The sequence below is a fragment of the Bacillus rossius genome, chromosome 1, assembly GCF_032445375.1.
Source record: "Bacillus rossius redtenbacheri isolate Brsri chromosome 1, Brsri_v3, whole genome shotgun sequence".
Lineage (NCBI taxonomy): Eukaryota > Metazoa > Arthropoda > Insecta > Phasmatodea > Bacillidae > Bacillus > Bacillus rossius.
This window is the reverse complement of record NC_086330.1, coordinates 70,249,434-70,267,166: the sequence shown is the minus strand read 5'-3', so window position 1 is coordinate 70,267,166 and position 17,733 is coordinate 70,249,434. Positions and strand designations below refer to the sequence as shown.

The window sequence follows — 17,733 nt, the reverse complement described above, 5'->3', positions numbered from 1 at the left end:
GAATGCGACTCCTGTAAAAATTTAAATTTGGGTATTATTCTAGTTGTAACCCTTTTACTTCGTGCGGCAAAATCAAAGACCAGTTCTCAGCAAAATCACAATGAAGCATTAAACATAACCGTATTCACCAAAATGCAACACGAGGGTATTTTCCAAACTTACAGCATATAAATTCAAATTTTTTTTTTTTTTTTTTTGGAGTATGAAGACAAGATTGCTATTGTTTATAATCCTTTCCTGAATGCCAGTTAAATTAATGTCAAACTACATCACAAACCATTTATTTAGGATACATAAACAATAACCAGGGTATAATTATTTAAAGTTAAACTTAACATATTATACCTTTAAAAAGTATTTTCTCCTGATGAAAGAGAAATGTGGGCCTCGTCTTGCATTAGAGTCGTCTTGCAATTGGGTAAATACAGTAGTTGTTCAGCGTCTACATGTCCCTTTGCTTCTGAAATTTGTTGTACAATTTATTATATGTTAGTTTGTTACTGCTTTGTGCTTCACTGGCAATTTCCCAAAGGCAGCTAAATTCTAAATAAGTTGATTTTCCTCACATGTTGGATTAGTAACTGCTGAAGCGTCATCTGCTATTGTCTCATGACACTATTTTTTGAAAGATTGATTCAGTGATCAACATGTTTCATCAAAAGGTGGTTCCTGCTACTGTTATTTGGAACCAATCATCCAGTTAGCGCGTGCGCACACACACACACACATAAATAAATAAATAAATAAATAAATTACCAAACAAATACACACAAACACACACAGACAGATATATGTATTATATGCATCTCTACTTTGTAGCAAAATATTGTTTATTCATTGCTACAGTGTATCCCACTGAAAGAAATTTAGTTTAAACTGACACGATTCTAGTTCGTTATTGAAAGGTGGGGGTTACAGTTTGCTGAAATTGCTTGTGATATACCAGATATACCTAATCTTGAGTGAGGTGGTAGGACTAGGATGGTAGGAGTGAGATTACACAAGAAACTGCTTTGATGTGTGTTGTGCACTTACTTTTGCATGGGGTCACCTAGCCAGGCATCAACAATGTTATTGCTTCAAAAATTCCGTACCAACTTGGCCATACTATTGAACAGATGTTTACCAATTTTTTTAATATTGTAACATACTTTTTAAAGAAAGGCTGCAGTACAATCCCTTTGATTAATAATAAATAATTATTATTGTGGATATTATGATTTATTCTGGTAAAATTAAGGTTGAAAGTTTAATCACAACATTAAAACTTGTAGAATTGTTATGTATTGCGCTTGTCCGTCATCTTCCCAGACTCAGTCTTGCCAACCTTGGAAAACCCACTCGCTAATCCATATACTACAAGAATGAATGCCCAAAGTGCCATCTTTAACATTTATTGATAATGGGTGATGCTTGAAAGTTGTCAAATGGAATCAATGTCTGTTGCATTTTTTATCTCGTGTGTGTGTGTTTTTTTTTCCAGGCATTTTTATAAGGCAAATTGCTGATTCAGCAGAATTGCCTAGGAAAAAATTTAAGTCATCTAATGTGAAAACAGAGAATGAAATTGTCAATCTGATTGTACCTAAAGGGCAGATATTAGACTCTTCATATGGTGTTCCAAAGCAAGATAAAAGCAGCTTGCCGTTGGCAAGCAGCGATGTCTCTGCCTTTTGGCAGTCGCATACAAACCAGAGCGACACTAATTTTGAAGACAATACCTCGAGGTTACTTGCTGCTAAGATATGCATTGAAGGCTTGGAGCGATATGGGGAGTCAGCACACATCAATGATTCTTCCAGTGTTCATTTGACCAATATGGTGACTGGAAGCAACCAGGACAGCGAAATACTGCAAGAAGTGAATCTTAAAGATGATGTGGATGCTTCAAATGATAAGGTAGCAGTCACTGGAGATGCATATCAAAGCAGTAGCTGTGATCAGAGTATTCTTGCTAAGAAAGACGTAGGTTGTCATTTCACACCTCAAGAACGTAATGTGGTTGATGAGGTTCAGTTTTTGAGGGAACATGAAACTCAAGCATCTTCTGAAGGTATTGTTGAAAAGTACGAAAATCTTCACTCAGCTGAAGTCTGCAGTAGAACCATTAACAGTGAAGTACAAGTCAACGTAAATCATTCAGTGTTTACTGAAGGTACAGTAAACCCTCTGTCTTTCTCTAATCATCAGGGCATTGATTCTGCGGAAACTGCCTGTGTACAGACTGCGTCCAGGCACTTCACAGGCAGTAAAGACCACTTGAGGTCTGCTGACTTAAACTGCAACAGTGCTAGTGTAACTCATGGTGATGCTTGCATAGAAAATGTGAATGTTATGGAACAAATGGGTGTGACTTGTATGAATGTCCCGAAAAGTTTAATAGATTCTCAGTTATCTCTTGTTAGAAACTATGATGTTATTAATCAAGAAGGAAATGGAACACCTTGCTCTTCACTTGTGTGCAGTAATACAAGTGGTTTTATTCAAAAATTCAAATTTTCAAGTGATTTGCAAATTGTGGACCCAAAAAGTAATTCTGGCAGGGAAAATATTGAAAGAATTCTTATTGACAGTAAATTAAAATGTCAAACATTTAAAAAACCTGATAGTGGTGACATAAAAAGTGGCCTATTAAAAAACGTCATTACTTTGTGTTCTGAGGAGTCCCACACAATCACTAAAATGTCTCGAGACTGTAGTGATAGGACTATTGGCAAAGAGAATGTGAAAGATACTGATGAGTCACTCACAAACACAAATTATAAACCTGGTGGGGAAAATGTGGATGATGTTGAGATGCCTCCAGAGTGTTCCAATCACGTATCTTCTGCAGACACTGATTCAGGAGATGCGGGTAATGCTTTACCAGTTGGCATCAAGGAGAGTGACAGAATGGGAACAGTGAGTGCGAGCATGAGTTCTGACTCCCTGGTGACTGATGTTCATACAAGAAGCCTGACTCCAGAGGCGAGTCAGAGTAGATGCTTGGCACCAGTCAGTGTCATTGCCGGACCTTTATCTGAGAATGCAGGTAGTGTAGTAGAAGTTGTACTTCCACTCACAGTTATTGTTGAGTCACTGTCAAAGTGTGAACAAAGTGGAACCAGCATTGCAGTTGATGAAGAAAGATTAAATCTGCAGGCGTTGAGAAGCAGCAAAGGAGATATAGAGACTGAATGTGCTTGCGTACCTCAACAGGAACTGATTAATTATAATGGTGTGGGTGTCAGCAAGGTTAATGGAAGATCATGCGACAGCCCGACTAGGAGTACCGGAGAGACTAGCAATGATGAGAATGATGGTAATTTGAGTATATGTGATTCATCTATCATGGAAGACTTTGACCTCGGAGAGTTTCCAGATCAGCAGAATCTCGTGATGTCTATGAGATCCAGTCAACGTTGCTATCCTGAAAATGAAATTATGGACTGTGTGCTAGTAAGCACCACCACCAGCGAGGGAGAACCACGTGGTAAACTTGCTCTGCAGGGAAGTGTTGCTGAAGGTGCTAACCTTGCCAGGGAATGTGATGATTTTTTCATGGCCGTAAGAGAAAATGATTGCACCATAAGTGATGTCCTGTGTAGTAAAAACAACTCAGTTTTAGTCGAAAAAGACACTGAAATGAGGGAAACAGAAACAGCAAGTTTATTCGTAGAGAGAATATCAGGTGATGCAATGTTGAGTGAGTTGAATGTTTGCACCGATCCGGAATCTGCAGCAGAGCCAGTGCGTGAGAGGCCAACTGGCACTCTTGAGTCTCGTGCCAGCGAAGTGCTGGCAGCTGCCTGCAGCTCGCCCGGCAGCTGCCGCAGGGGAGGTGACCACATCACGCACTCGTCTGGAACGGTGTCCGCCAACACCAGCTGCACGTCGGACTCTCGACACACTTCTTCACGCCAGCTCCATTGCACGCCTCAGCATTTTGGCGCTGTAAAAGATTTCCTGGAAGAACTTTCCAAAAGGTACTTATTTTAGAGTTTGATTGGAATTTGCTAAGTTAAATTTTAATATACTTTGGACATTGTGTTTTAATTACTGAAACGTTTTTTCTAGTGACTTTACTGCTTTAAGAATGTACATATTCAATTGAAAGAAATTTTTTTAATACATTGGAGAAAAAATGCAAACTGTTCCAAGACATTTCTTTTCTTCCCATTGCATACAGTGAGCAAAAGTATATCAGAACATTTGATTAAGTATGAGAGTGCGAAGGCTTTGAGATACTTTTTTAATCACCATGTTGCCATTGTTTATCGCTTCTGTCCACTCACCCACTGATTCCTGTTGTTTTCCAAGTCTCCTAGTCCCACGTGCTGCACACAGCCATGCTTCATAAGACTCCACTAATACCAGCAGAGGTAGAACGTACGTACATACATACATACATACATACATACACACACACATACATACATACATACATAGCCTACATACATACATACATACATACATTCATAAACTTAATTTTGCAATATTGATATAAAAATATCAAAATAATTTACATTTAACATGTTTATAGAAGTAAGTTATATATTGACTTAGGTGGTGGACTGAACTTGCTTCCAAGTCCTAAGCAGCACCATATTTATGCAAATTTTACCATGTGGTTCCAGATGTAAGTATAAGCATTCTAAAGACAGGATATTGTAATGTTCACCGTTACTCATCCACCCACATATTATTACAGTATTTACCTGCAGAAAGGTCGCCATTTGTATGGGTTGCACCTTTAATTTTGGGCTAAAAAATCTAGTTTTCACCTTAAGGGTCGCCGCTGCTATGGGCAGCAGCAAAATAAATCTTTCTTCACTAGAGTTCCGTGGATACAAGTAAAGTGTTCCTTTTCTCAGCTTATTGGCAACTAAGAAATACGACTGACCCTCGGCTATTCTTTGTCTGTTTACTACAGGTGGGTGTGAGGCGGCAAACAACCCCCCACCCCCACCACCACATCATATTTACGACCCATCCAATTCCCAAATTTCCTAATAAGACAAAGGAGAGTACATATTTTTTATACCCTTGTTTCCCTTTCCTCCATTGTATTTTTTTTTCCCGCTCATTCCTTTGCCGGTGGAGAAAGAAGAGGCAAGATGTGGCAGTTACTCTTTGTCAGTTCCATCTATAAAAACTAGTATGCAGTTTATGCGAAGCTGGAAGATTATAAAAGGTGCTCTTATAAACACCAGCGATAGCTACAGTTTTGTCACGGTATGTTCAGTTTAAAGTGTAGGAAATCTCATTCAGAAACAATAATGATTGAGCAAAGTTGCGTCATGAACCCTGTCAAGATAGACACGTTTATTGTTTGGGTGCTCCTTCACGGGACATTTACAAAGAAGAGAGGGAGGGAAAATTTCAACACTGACATATGGCGTCACGCATGCGCAAACATATGCACACACACACACACACACTCACTCTCTCTGGCTGGTTTATTTTTAGATTTTCCTCTCTTTTCCCCTCCTTGCCCTCGCAGCAGCAGATGCGTCACTTGCCGACTGTGACAGGTCGGGCGGCAGACACGCACATACACAATAACTGCGCTGTTCGTGGAGCCTCACGTGACTGCTGAAATATTTTGATTTAACAATTTATACTTACTCGTGGAGTTATATTTATTAAAAACCAACATAGGTTAGATAATTATGCACATATTTAACCACACAGTACAATATTATTGTTTTTAACCCAAAATTTGCCTATAGGTCGCAGTCCATATTTTGACACTAAAAATCTGCATAAAATTTGTGACCCATCTGCAGGTAAAAATGGTACTTGTTATATTTAAACTCTTGATTAATTGAAAGTGTTAATGTAAAAAGTGAAGGTGAAGAACTTAATACATACTTTAACTTTCTAGTTGCTAGCCTGGCAAGGTAAAGAAAAGAATAATTCACACCAAAATTCCTCCCCTCTGCCACAATTTGTATTTTTGGAATGCATGAAATTATTTTTAAAAAAATTCTCTACAATGAAAGGAAAATAATTAAATTTTTTACAAATACTGCTGTACATTTGTGTACATAACATGATGTATTTTTATTCATAGTTATATTTGAATTTAATTACAAAATATTCTCTATTCTAAATCTTTTTGTTTTTATTATTGTTAGCTCAGAAAATTGAGAATGGCTTAGTTGATGGTTTCTTATATTCACAGATTCCATTCAATATTTAAGACATGATTATTTATTTAGATTAAAAAAAATGTGACTTACAATATTAATGACTGCCCATGTTTGCAGGAAAACTCATCAATATTTATGTAAGTATAAATAGTATAGAACAGGTTATTTAGCAAGATAGTACCTCAAGATGTGGTTAGACGATTGTCACTTTGAGGTAAAACACTGATAATCACATGTGCACTATGTGATGCTTGTGTTGATTTCAAAAAAGACATGAGTAATTGTCATGTCGAAGAACAACCCATCTTTACTTGAGTTTGAAGCACCTAAGTTAATTTAAGTGTCCACAAGTAAATTGTTACAATCTTTGTCTCTATATTGGTGTAACGTAAATGTCTCCCTGGAAACATTTTGGGAGACTGTGGATCTTTAGTTTCAAAAGAATAAATAACAAAATGCATGTTCGCCTATAACTGTGCCTCTATTTATTTTTCTATCATAGTTAATTGAACAAAAGTAAACAAAACATTATCTTGCTAATTGATAAGTTGGTTTGGTAATGGAGTTAATCACTTAAAATATATAATTGGACTAATACATTAGAAGTTACAATTTATAATATAGGTTAATACCTTTATAAGTTAAAATTTATATAATAGGGCCGGCCTGTGCCAAATTATTAAGAAGTGCCTTACAACATTGTTAAAATAAAAAAAAATCCTAGAGTAATAATTATTAGCACTTAGCGTAATTAAAGTCCTGCACTTCCCACTTCAGTTATCACATATATAGTACAATTAGCTGGCACTTAGAAATGGCATAGCACTGGCACGCTGTAGAAGTCGCGGGGAATTTGGGAGTCGTATATTTGGAACTTGTTGTTTGGGAGTAATACATCATACTGTAGCTGGGCTGCCAGGTGGCGCCTCAGTAGTTTCCAGTTACCGAAGACGAAGAGCATTTGGCCACAATTTCGGCGCCGGCTCTGGGACTCTGGGATACCAATTCTTGGAAACTGATTCTTGGATTCCGGTTCTGGGATACCAATTCTTGAACCCTGTCTGTGAACAAGCCAAATCCAAAAGAATTAGACCTGCTCTACAGCCAGTCATTAAACGGGCAAAAATGCCCACAAAAACGGGGATTTTCGGGAAGAGAAAGAGGGTGTCAAAAATTCACCAAAACAGGGTGCTGTCCTTGTGCTCAGAAGGGGTCCTGCCGGGATGCGCGCAAGATCCTGACCGAAACAAGCACGGTGGATGCGGACACAATTTATTAAAATTTATATTTATTTAAATATAAAAGTTTCTTCATTGAAACACAGACTGACTAATTACTATCTAAAAACTTAGCGAAAACATCCCTTGATGAGATGACTACATCCTAGTGGGTGTTTCGATGGTGAATCTTTATGAGTTCTAGCTGAGAATCGAAGTAGTCCGTCTGATGTAGCTTCAAGAAGTCCCTGGGGGGTCGGTGTGACGCTTAATTAAAACAGGAACTTGATTTAAAAAGGAAGGGGGCTTCAGGACCGAAAGATTCCGAAGACTTCCAAGTGAGGGATCGAGAAATACTGTCTTCAATATCTTGATGTTGGTTTTAGTGCCCGATCACAGCACGATCTACTGGGGAGTGCCTGAAACCGAGAAGTCAACTCATACATATTGCACGAGACTACTTAAAAAGTATGGGGCTTATGGAGGAGATTGGTGTAGCACTCTACTGGCTCGGGAAAGAACAGGCAGATGTTTGTTGCGTGAGTCGCCAGGGGGCAGGCTGAGCTTGACAATCGCTTGGAGTAGTTGCTAAATTTGCCACTAGAGGTCAGGGGCGGTACATTCAAACACTTGTGTCCAGACCTTGAGATAGGCCATCACTGGCCGGGGTTAAGCACCAGTCAATGCTCTGGGCGGTGATTCGTGGAAAAGAGGAAAGAGGGGGGGGGGGGGTAAATTTGCAGGGGCAGTGGGAACGGAGCTCTACTGAGCCAGGAGACGTGACTGTGGGTTTGGTGAAATGACTCGTGAGAATGCCTTGGAGTGCTCACCTCAGAGAAACTGGTTGCCCTGTAAACCTGCAGCCACAAGCAATCCTGATCACGGCAGCAGTGACCAGACGTGCGCCGAAGCGAGGATAAGAAGAGCCTGAATGCTACCCTTACAGAGGGTTGACAAAAATCAGATACGGTGCTGGGAACGAATTGGGGAACTAGTCTGACAAAGATTAAGTGGGAGTGTTCAGTGAGTGGAAAAAGTTTGAGTTTTATTTACAAAATTACTGCTAAAATAATAATTCAAAAATTCAAATTTACAATTGTGCCGAAAAATGCTTATTGGCGGCACAACATCCTGTGCAGAAACGTGCTGTGTAGCACTGTGAAGTTGGTAAACTATGTAAAGAATTGATCCATCATAGTTAGCATCCTGTTACAAATAAATGTGTTACTTAAATTTAAGTGCATCTTATATTTGTAGATAAACTTTTTCATTTAGTGTAACCTTAGTATCAGAAGAAAGATTTGCTTGAAATTTTGATGGTGTCTATGAGTAAATATTGTACTTGAGCAGCTTCTCTTAAAAAAAAAAATGCTTTGAAAATAATACTATTATTGTGGTTTATGTTACAAAATATTTCATACTATGCATGCTTCCATAAAGACAATATTTAAATTTTTGCATTAAGAATGTAAAGGTGTGAATTTTTTAACTTCTCCACCTACTGGGAAAAAGCAATGATATATAAAAAAAAAATTTATGTTTGTGGTGTTTAAAATTTAGTTGTGATATGAATGTACCGTATATTGGTTGGGTTTTTTTTTCTATATACAGTGAAGATTGTGTATGGACCATAAAGAAAATGGATGAGGAAGAATGGGTCTTCCAGTTTCTCTTCTCATCCCTAGAATTGGTCTTGCAGCTTGAAACAGAGAACCAGCAGTCACCGTCCAAGTACAGAACTGTTACCGATGTGCACCTGAAGTCTCGTTTAACAGGTGAGGTAGTAGCTACACTATGCATTTACTGTAGGACAGTAGAGTTTGAGCTGTCCCAGGGTGACTAGCATTTGGGAAAACTGAAATGTCAGCCTGGGAATTTTAAAGTTATAATGAAATCAGGGTATATGTATTCAGGGAATTTTCTTTCCATCAAGGAATTAATATTAAATGATTGGATATGCACTATCTTACTATCTTTAACCTGCCAGTATGCAGCGCATATTGGATTTTATTTCATTCTTTAGAATGCCACAATGCTTTTGTACTGTTTATTTGAGCAGAATTGTATAATATTATCTATATAAAAATTTTTTGCATGTGATTGTATCTTAGGTGTGATGTTTAGAAACATTGTTTTGTATCTACTTTCCATGCTTTTCATTAGTGTGTTAACACTTTTGACCTGACGGTGAAGAATCTGTAAGACAAAGCTATGTTCTGTTAGTATTAATCAAGTGAATGTGTTAATTTTTTTGACAGCGAACAAATATTTATTTGAATGTGTTGAAATATGTAAATGTATGTGAGAAACATTATGAGAGCTCTGGAAAATTAAGATATTGTATTTGTGGGTTCTGCAAGCCACTCAGTGTAAGCATGTTAAGGATATGGGGTGCAAATGGGCATAGGGGGTGGGGAGATTGACAGTTTTATAATCTCAGGATATTCTTGACTGAGGTGCCAAACAGTTGCCTGCTTATAAAGTAAGGGTTACCCGTTATAATGCAGTTAGTATGTACTATATGTACATGAAGGAATGTGTATTGGTTTTTATTCAATAGTGTAATACAACCTGTTGAATATTAGATGCATCAATATAGATTATTATTATTATTATTATTATTATTATTATATCAATGCATATGCCTAAATCTTGCATGTTACTTTGCTTTCAGGCTTCTCCTCAATGCTATTTTCTGTAAAATTACATAGCTGGAGTTGTCGTACTGAATGATTTTTATTGTTGTTTGTAGAGTCAATAATGTTATTTTATAATTATTGTTTAGGGCTATGAACATTTGTGCAAAAGTAGTGTTAAATGTACAATACTGACATGTTCTACATCCTGGAGTATTCATTTTTGGAGGTTGCCATCTGGACACTGGAAGACTTTTACGTCTATAAAATTCATTTAAAAAATACTTAAGATTTTTATGTTTGTAAGTTGCCTTGTAACTGCATATACACTCTTCTGACCCTAACACTAATCACAAAATTTGTCTTTTTAAAACTATATCTTTGTAGTGTAATTGTGGTCAGAATTTAAGGTACTCACCAGTTGGACCCACCCTAAACCTTCTGGCAGTGATTCCTGCATTTTAAGAGGCATGTCAACGCTGAGAATTCTCAGTGGCAATAAGAGACGTAAACGTCTGCATCTGTGAAACTGCTCACCATCTCATGGCGCTCTCTGCCTGCCGGCTGCCTCCCCTCTCACCACTGTATGCATTGTTATACCAGTTACGTCTCTGCTTGCATCAAGTTAAAACTGTGGGGTGGTAGAGCATGAATAAACACTGTGCAAGGTTCAGTACCTACCTGTATCTATAAAGTTCATTTACGCTGATATTCTATATCTAGTTTATTCAGTAGCATGTAATTTAATATTACAATTAGAGCTGTGCCGATACGAATCTGCAGAAGTCGATTTTGAGGGTATTTGGCTGAATTTGCGTTTCTGCCTATTCACAATACACTTGTTAATTTTCTGCCAATATTACTGAAAATGAAAGTCTGCCATAACCTGAAAATCCACGAGTACTCTTTTCACTTGTCATAGTACTACATACTCTGAACTCTCATCATTTCTAGGCTGTGTGTACCAGTCGTACATATCAAGCTTAAATATCCTGTGATTTAATAACGTTCTTGAATTCAATACATCGTAAATAAATATAACGCCATCACAATAAAGTTAGATAAGAACAAAAGCTTGATTTATTTAGAGTATGGGTGCTACTACACACACCAAAAAATACCAACTGCTTGAACTGCAAAGAAATGTTTGTAATATCATAACAAACACATTTTTTAATGAGACTTTTTAGCACATGTGTGTTAAATTTAGCCTTTAAAGGTGATCATAATTTAAGAAAACTTAGTCTTTACTTCTCTTCCTTTATTATACATTAACATACGGCCGCCATACTATTAACTACTGCCTTTTATTTGCGCCCATTGCGCCACTGTTACCAATCACATATAAACAAACAAAGATAAACCTATACATTAAAATCCTAACAACCCTGCTTAAACATGTATCAACTACAATGTAAGTTAAATTTACTGTTTCACTTGCTTAGGATTGAATTATTTAACATTTAACCAATTTCTACAGTGTTCAAACTTCAGTTGGCATAGAGGCTTCGTCATGGTATCTGCTGCTTATTTTCGGTGTTTACATAGTCCACATGAATTATTTTCTTATCTACTAGATCTTTTAAATAGTGAAATTTAATGTCAATATGGCGTGAGTGCCTACTGTTTTCGAAGCATTGGGCCATGTCTATGGCACTTTGACTGTCTGTGAAGAGAGTGGGTGCGCTTGGTGTGGGCATGAAGTCTCTCAGCACTCCCTGGAGATACACCAAATCACTTGCTGCTGTTGCACACACAATGTATTCTGCCATTTTTCCTTGATGTCCATAAGATTGTGTTGTTGCCGTGAAGAATTACACTCCCACTTACACTTTTCCGATCCAGCTTATCACCTGCCCATTCAGAATCACTATAGCATGTTAAGTGTTCATATGAGCTAGGCTGGAAAGTTAGACACATGTCTTGAGTTTGCTGCAAATATCTAAGGACTCTTTTCCCGGCTTTCCACAATTGTTCAGTAGGTTTGTTCAAAAATCTACTGAGATAGCAAACAGAATAGGCTATGTCAGGCCTATTTGCAGTTGCAACATACATAAGTGAGCCAATGAGTTGATGATACTTAAGCTTTTCGTAAACAGGTGCTTTTGTGTCAACCTGGAAGTCATTTATCATAGGAGTATTGGCTCCTTTGCAGAGTATCATGTTGAAATTGGTAAGAATCCTGGTAATAAAACTACTCTGTGAAAATTTCACTTGATCCCTTTCCCTTATAATCGTAATGCCTAAAAATTCACTTAAAATTCCCAGGTCTTTGGTTTTGAACTCAGCCTGTAGAAGTTGAATTAGATTTCTTACTTCTGTGTTTTCTCCTGTTATGAGCATGTCGTCCACCCAAATAATAAGACAAACCTTTTCGCCAATGTATAGGCAAAAGTCACTTGCTGATCTCTTCATGTCGTGTGACTCCATGAAGCTGTGGAATCTCTTATTCCATTTTCTAGGTGCAGTCCTTAGACTGTACAGACTTCTCTGTAGCTTGAGCACTTTGTCTGGCAAATTAACTCCTTCAGGTGTGTTGATGTATATGTCTTCATCCAGGTACCCATTCAGGAAGGCTGTTGGAACGTCCAGTTGTGTAATCTCACAATTTCTTGAAATGGCAACAGATATCAGGAGTATTATGGTTGATAGTCTTACCACCGTTGAATAAAAATTAGTTGTTGTCTCCTCTTGAAATCCTTTTGCGACCAATCTAGCTTTCTTCGATCTGTCTTGTTTAGTTTTGAATATCCATTTGGTTTCAATTACTTTTTCTCCTAGGGGTAGTGCTGATGGAGTCCATGTTTCATGTTGTTCCAGGGCTTGTATTTCACTTCCGATGGATTCGTTCTATCCATTTCCCAGTTGTGTAGCCTCTTCATAATCTTGTGGTTCTCCAGTGCATAGGCAGTATGCCATGTACAAATCATATTATTGTAGATGATAAGGTTTCTTAACAGTTCTTTTAGGATTCCTCCTCCAGTTTTCTTTGCCTTCTGTGTGTTCAAAACCAATGAAGTCTTCATCACTTTCTTCACAGTGTTCCAGTGTTGGGCATTGCTTTCTTCTTTCATCTGTCTCCTTTTCTTTTATGTCTAATTTTATTTCTGCTTTTTTTCCCTTGGGTTTGGATTTTCTGCTTCCTTGATAAAAATTGTCTCTGGATGCCCAGTCATACTATTGCCACTTAGTCTTACTTTTGATTCATCAAAGCTTGCATCTCTTGACATGACAATCCGATCTTTCTTTCGGGTTCCACAAACGATATCCACCACCTTGAGGGCGTACGGTGTTGTGGTGAAATTATCGGAGAAAGTTAGTGGGCGCCACCACGTGAGTGGGCACGTGGACCCGGCGGAGTATCTCTCTCAGGGCGTGACGTAGCCCAGGTGGGGACGAGTTACCAGCCCTTTCTACCCTATCTAGATCCAGACCTGGCCCGCTCTAGGTGTCGGGCACGCCACACTCCTAGGCTAAGTAGGCTCACTCACCACGTGGTTAAATAAAGTACTCAGGTTTTACTTATACCCAGATTTAATTTCACGAACACGCTTCCCTCTACGCACGTTACACTTTACACGGTTAAAAAGCCTGAGGCACGAATCGGCTTAAGTGAATGCATGGTCCACACACGTGGCCATGCTATAAAGTATGCTTAGTACACAATGGTTAAAAAACTCGACTGAGACAATTAATTATTAATGCAGCCCGCCGACCAAGAGCTGCCCCGAGGAATGACGGACGAAAGAGATTTAAGAATTAATTAAGATACAGAATTACTTGATCAGTGGTTCACAACGGTTGAGGTCCCCGGGGTGCTGGCGCGTCTGCTCTCGGTCAGTGACGAAGATGGACTGGGCTGAGCTCATCGCTTGCAGGTGGCAACATGGCACCCTTCGCGCCGAACACAATTACCGTTACAACATTCTGCGATTCCGTGCCCCGGCGAAAGTTACGTAAATCATAGATTACATTAATAAATATATAAAAATTACTGGCAATTTAAAGTACATTAATATTTACGTAATTATTGAGAGTTTATATAAAAACATTCCTACCCTCGTCCAAGTCCGTGCCTATTCGGGTCCGCCCGGGCAACGTCTGTAGTTCTTTCAAGTAACATGATATTTAAATTAAAGAATACATGAGTAAACTGCACAAACACTGGGGCAAAAATGAATGAAAACAAAAGGTTTACAATTAACATTAAACTTAGCAAATTAGGGGGTCGCCGCACTGCTTCTAAGCGCCCTCTTGTGGTAGTTCGTGGCGCGCAATTCAAACACACGACTACGTACATGGCGGTACAAATGCCAGGGAAGGGAAGGAGGATGTTAGGGAAACGGAGACTGACTAGGCTCATGGGGCGAAGCCCCGGCTGACGTCAACCTGAATATCCTACCATTATCATATGTTTCGCCCTTGGTTCTAGTTTGTTTTCTTGTGGTAGTTTTAGCATATATGCATGTGAGCCAAATACCTTTAGTTTGGACAAGTCATTCGTGCCAAATGAAACTGAGGCTGAGGTCTTGCTTTGTAGAGCATTTGTTGGGGATCTGTTTAGCTTGTAGGCTGATGTACGCACTGATTCTCCCCAAAGGGCACGTGGAAGGTCCGTCTCTGCAAATTTTGTCCTCACCTTATTCATTAAGGTTAGGTTCATCCTCTCTGCCATGGAGTTTTGTTGTGGTGTGTATGAGGTGATGCATTCAATGTTGATCCCTTTGTCAGCACAGTATATTTTGAATGTTTTTGAGGTGAATTCTCCCCCATTGTCAAGTCTGATTCTTTTGGTCTTAACTCCATTCTGAGTTTTTACATTCTTTATGTAGTCCATAACATTTTGTTCGGCCTCATTTTTGTTTTTCAGTTGGTACACAGTTGTGAAATGAGAAAAATCATCAATTATTACTTGGAAATATTGCTCACCTTCTCTGGTTGGTGTCTTGACAGGTCCACTTATATCAGATTGTATGAGTTCCCCTATGCACTTGGTAGAGCTACCATTTTCCTTGAAGGGTAGTCGTCTTGCTTTTCCTTCTAGACACTGAGGGCATTTCTCCTTGCTGAATGGTAGGTTGAATGCCTGTAGGCCAAGTCTGTTTAGATGACCAAGTCTTCTGTACCAGAGATGATCTTGTGTTGATTCTTGGCTTGCATAAGTGTTCTCTGTTGATACTGGATTTAACTGTAGAAAGAAAAGATTACAGTGCCATTTTGCACACTCAAGGTTGTAATAACTCAATATTTAATAGGCATTATAATGACACTTTAGTTATTGCAGCATATTGTGATCACGATTCATTGACTAAGCCTATTTTTAAAATACACGCTTTAACTACAAACATCTTTATTAGCCATCTTTTCACAATCACTGTTGACAACTTTTCAGCTACATATATCTTCACATCACTACCAACATAATTATAATTCTTTACATCTCCCTTTCCCTTCCAGGTAGGGTTACCAGACACTGATAACAAAAAAGGAGGACATTCACCTCGCAAAAGGAGGGCCATTTCACTAAAAAGGAGGACAATATATATATATATATATATATATTTAAAAAGCCATGAATTAATTACAATGGAGTACGATATTTTACAATGTTTTGGCTTTTAATACAGTTTCAGTATAAAGAATCAGACAAACTACGCATGTACAGCTTATTAAAAACACGCGCTTCTGCATGTGCTGCTACCTGTCAAGCTGTCATAGAACTACTTACTAGTGGGGTGACTGCGGACAGCTCATTAGCGCACACCCTGCGTTTTACTCAGAGTGTAACTGCAGGAATTATCTCACTTTATAAAAAAGCAGGACATTTTGGAGCATTAAGGAAAATCCGGCCGGACGCAAAAAAATACATAAAAAGGAGGACAATTCCTCCTTTTGCCGGACGTCTGGTAACCCTACTTCCAGGTCCATAAACCTTGTATGTTTGATAATCCTTTAAGTATTTCGGTTTGGTACAAACTCTCCCACTGCAAGTGACAACTTTTCACAACCAAACACAATTGCTAGTGTTTCCTTTTCTATCTGTGCATAGTTTTGTTCTGCTTGATTCAGTGACTTATTTGCGTATACAACTGGTAAATTGTTTTGCAAAATTACAGCTCCCAAGCTATGACTGGATGCATCTAAAGATAAAACAATATGTTTTGTTCCTCATCTTTATTTATTTGCTCAATCAATTCTTTTAATCTAGTTTGTGATACCGGTAATTTCTCTATCACCATTCCCACATGAGCTTCTACGTCCTGACCTTAATCTAGATTATAATCTTTGGGTACTCCCAGTCTTGACAATGCATCTGCAACAATGAGCTGTTTTCCCTGGCACAAATTTCAAAGTAAAATTATACTGCTGTAATCGCAGTCTAATTCGTTGTAACCGTAAGGGACAGTCATTTAATGGTTTCTTGAATATTGCCAACAAAGGCAAGTGATCTGTTTCTACTGTGAAGCTTGCCCCATGAAGATACTGTTGAAATTCACAACCATGGTCCTTAAACCTTTTATGTTTGATAATCCTTTAAGTATTTCGGTTTGCACACTCAATGGTTACACCATCTCCTTGAATTGTCACCTTTTCCTTACTGAAGACAACAGTCAGATTTTTCTGTATCAATTTGCTTACAGGTATCAGATTATTCTGTAAGCCTGGTACTATCAAAGTTTTGAGGAAGATATTTCCACGGCCATAGCCACCCACAAATTTTCCTGCTTTCGTAGCAGTCATTTCATTCCCATTAGTGGTTTTGATCACAACACTATGAGGCAACAGTTTTATGTCAGTCATGTACGCTTCCAAACTCTCCATGACAAGATGATTTGTAGCACCTGAGTCCAGAATGAATATGTTTTCCCCGTTCATAACCTCACTTCTATAGGCTGTGAATGAGATGTCAGCTTGGTATGCAGGTGATTCTCTTGGGTTAGCATATTTTTTTTTATATACTTTGCTTCTGGTTCTCTCCCTTTTCTTGATCTTTGTCTGTTGTGCCAGCAATCAGCCTTCCTGTGACCTACTTTTCCACACCCATAACATGTGATCTTAAATGTCACTTCACTGCTTGGAAAGGTTTCATGGTTCGTTTGTTCCTTTTTAATTTCTTCTTCCAAAAGTCGGCACTTGACAAAGTCCATAGTTAAGTCTTGTTTCATAGTTTCAATAGCAGTTACAACTGTGCTGTAATTTTCCCCCATTGTTATCAGTAGGTGACAAATCTTGTCTGTTTCGTCCAATTCGGCCCCTGCATTTTCCAAGTCGCGAACAAAGTTGCACTATGACCGATTTTGCTTTTGTATCTTTGATGAGGAATTCCTTTTTTTCTTTTTCTTCATTGATGTCTTCGTGCTTCGTTTCAGTCGTTTGTGGTAGTTGCTTCTCATCCAAAACTAACCTTACTCGGAATTTCCAATTCCCGAATCCACTGTTATCTGAGAGAATGGGCAGGACCGTTTGCTGTGTACCTGTAGCCATCTTGTGCGCCGTTGCTTCTTCTTTGCAGGCGATTTTACTACATATTATAAACACTTGCCACATTTAATGTGCCCCTTCATTATAATATGTGCGATTTACGGTGACTGGGCCCTGTTAAAGTTAGCCTTTAAAGGTGATCATAATTTAAGAAAACTTAGTCTTTACTTCTTTTCCTTTATTATACAACAACATACGGCCGCCATACTATTAACTACTGCCTTTTCTTGCGCCCAGTGCGCCACTGTTACCAATCACATATAA

General features: G+C 38.4%; 1 protein-coding gene across 1 annotated transcript in view; it reads left to right on the top strand.

Annotated features, from left to right (window-relative positions):
* The window catches only part of LOC134537373 (uncharacterized), a 57,130-nt gene that overhangs the window by 26,286 nt on the left and 13,111 nt on the right, over positions 1-17,733 (top strand). The window contains exons 6-7 of the mRNA XM_063377735.1: positions 1,484-3,965; positions 8,963-9,126. Coding sequence (XP_063233805.1) covers positions 1,484-3,965; positions 8,963-9,126 — 2,646 coding nt within the window. The remainder of the gene's footprint in view (positions 1-1,483; positions 3,966-8,962; positions 9,127-17,733) is intronic.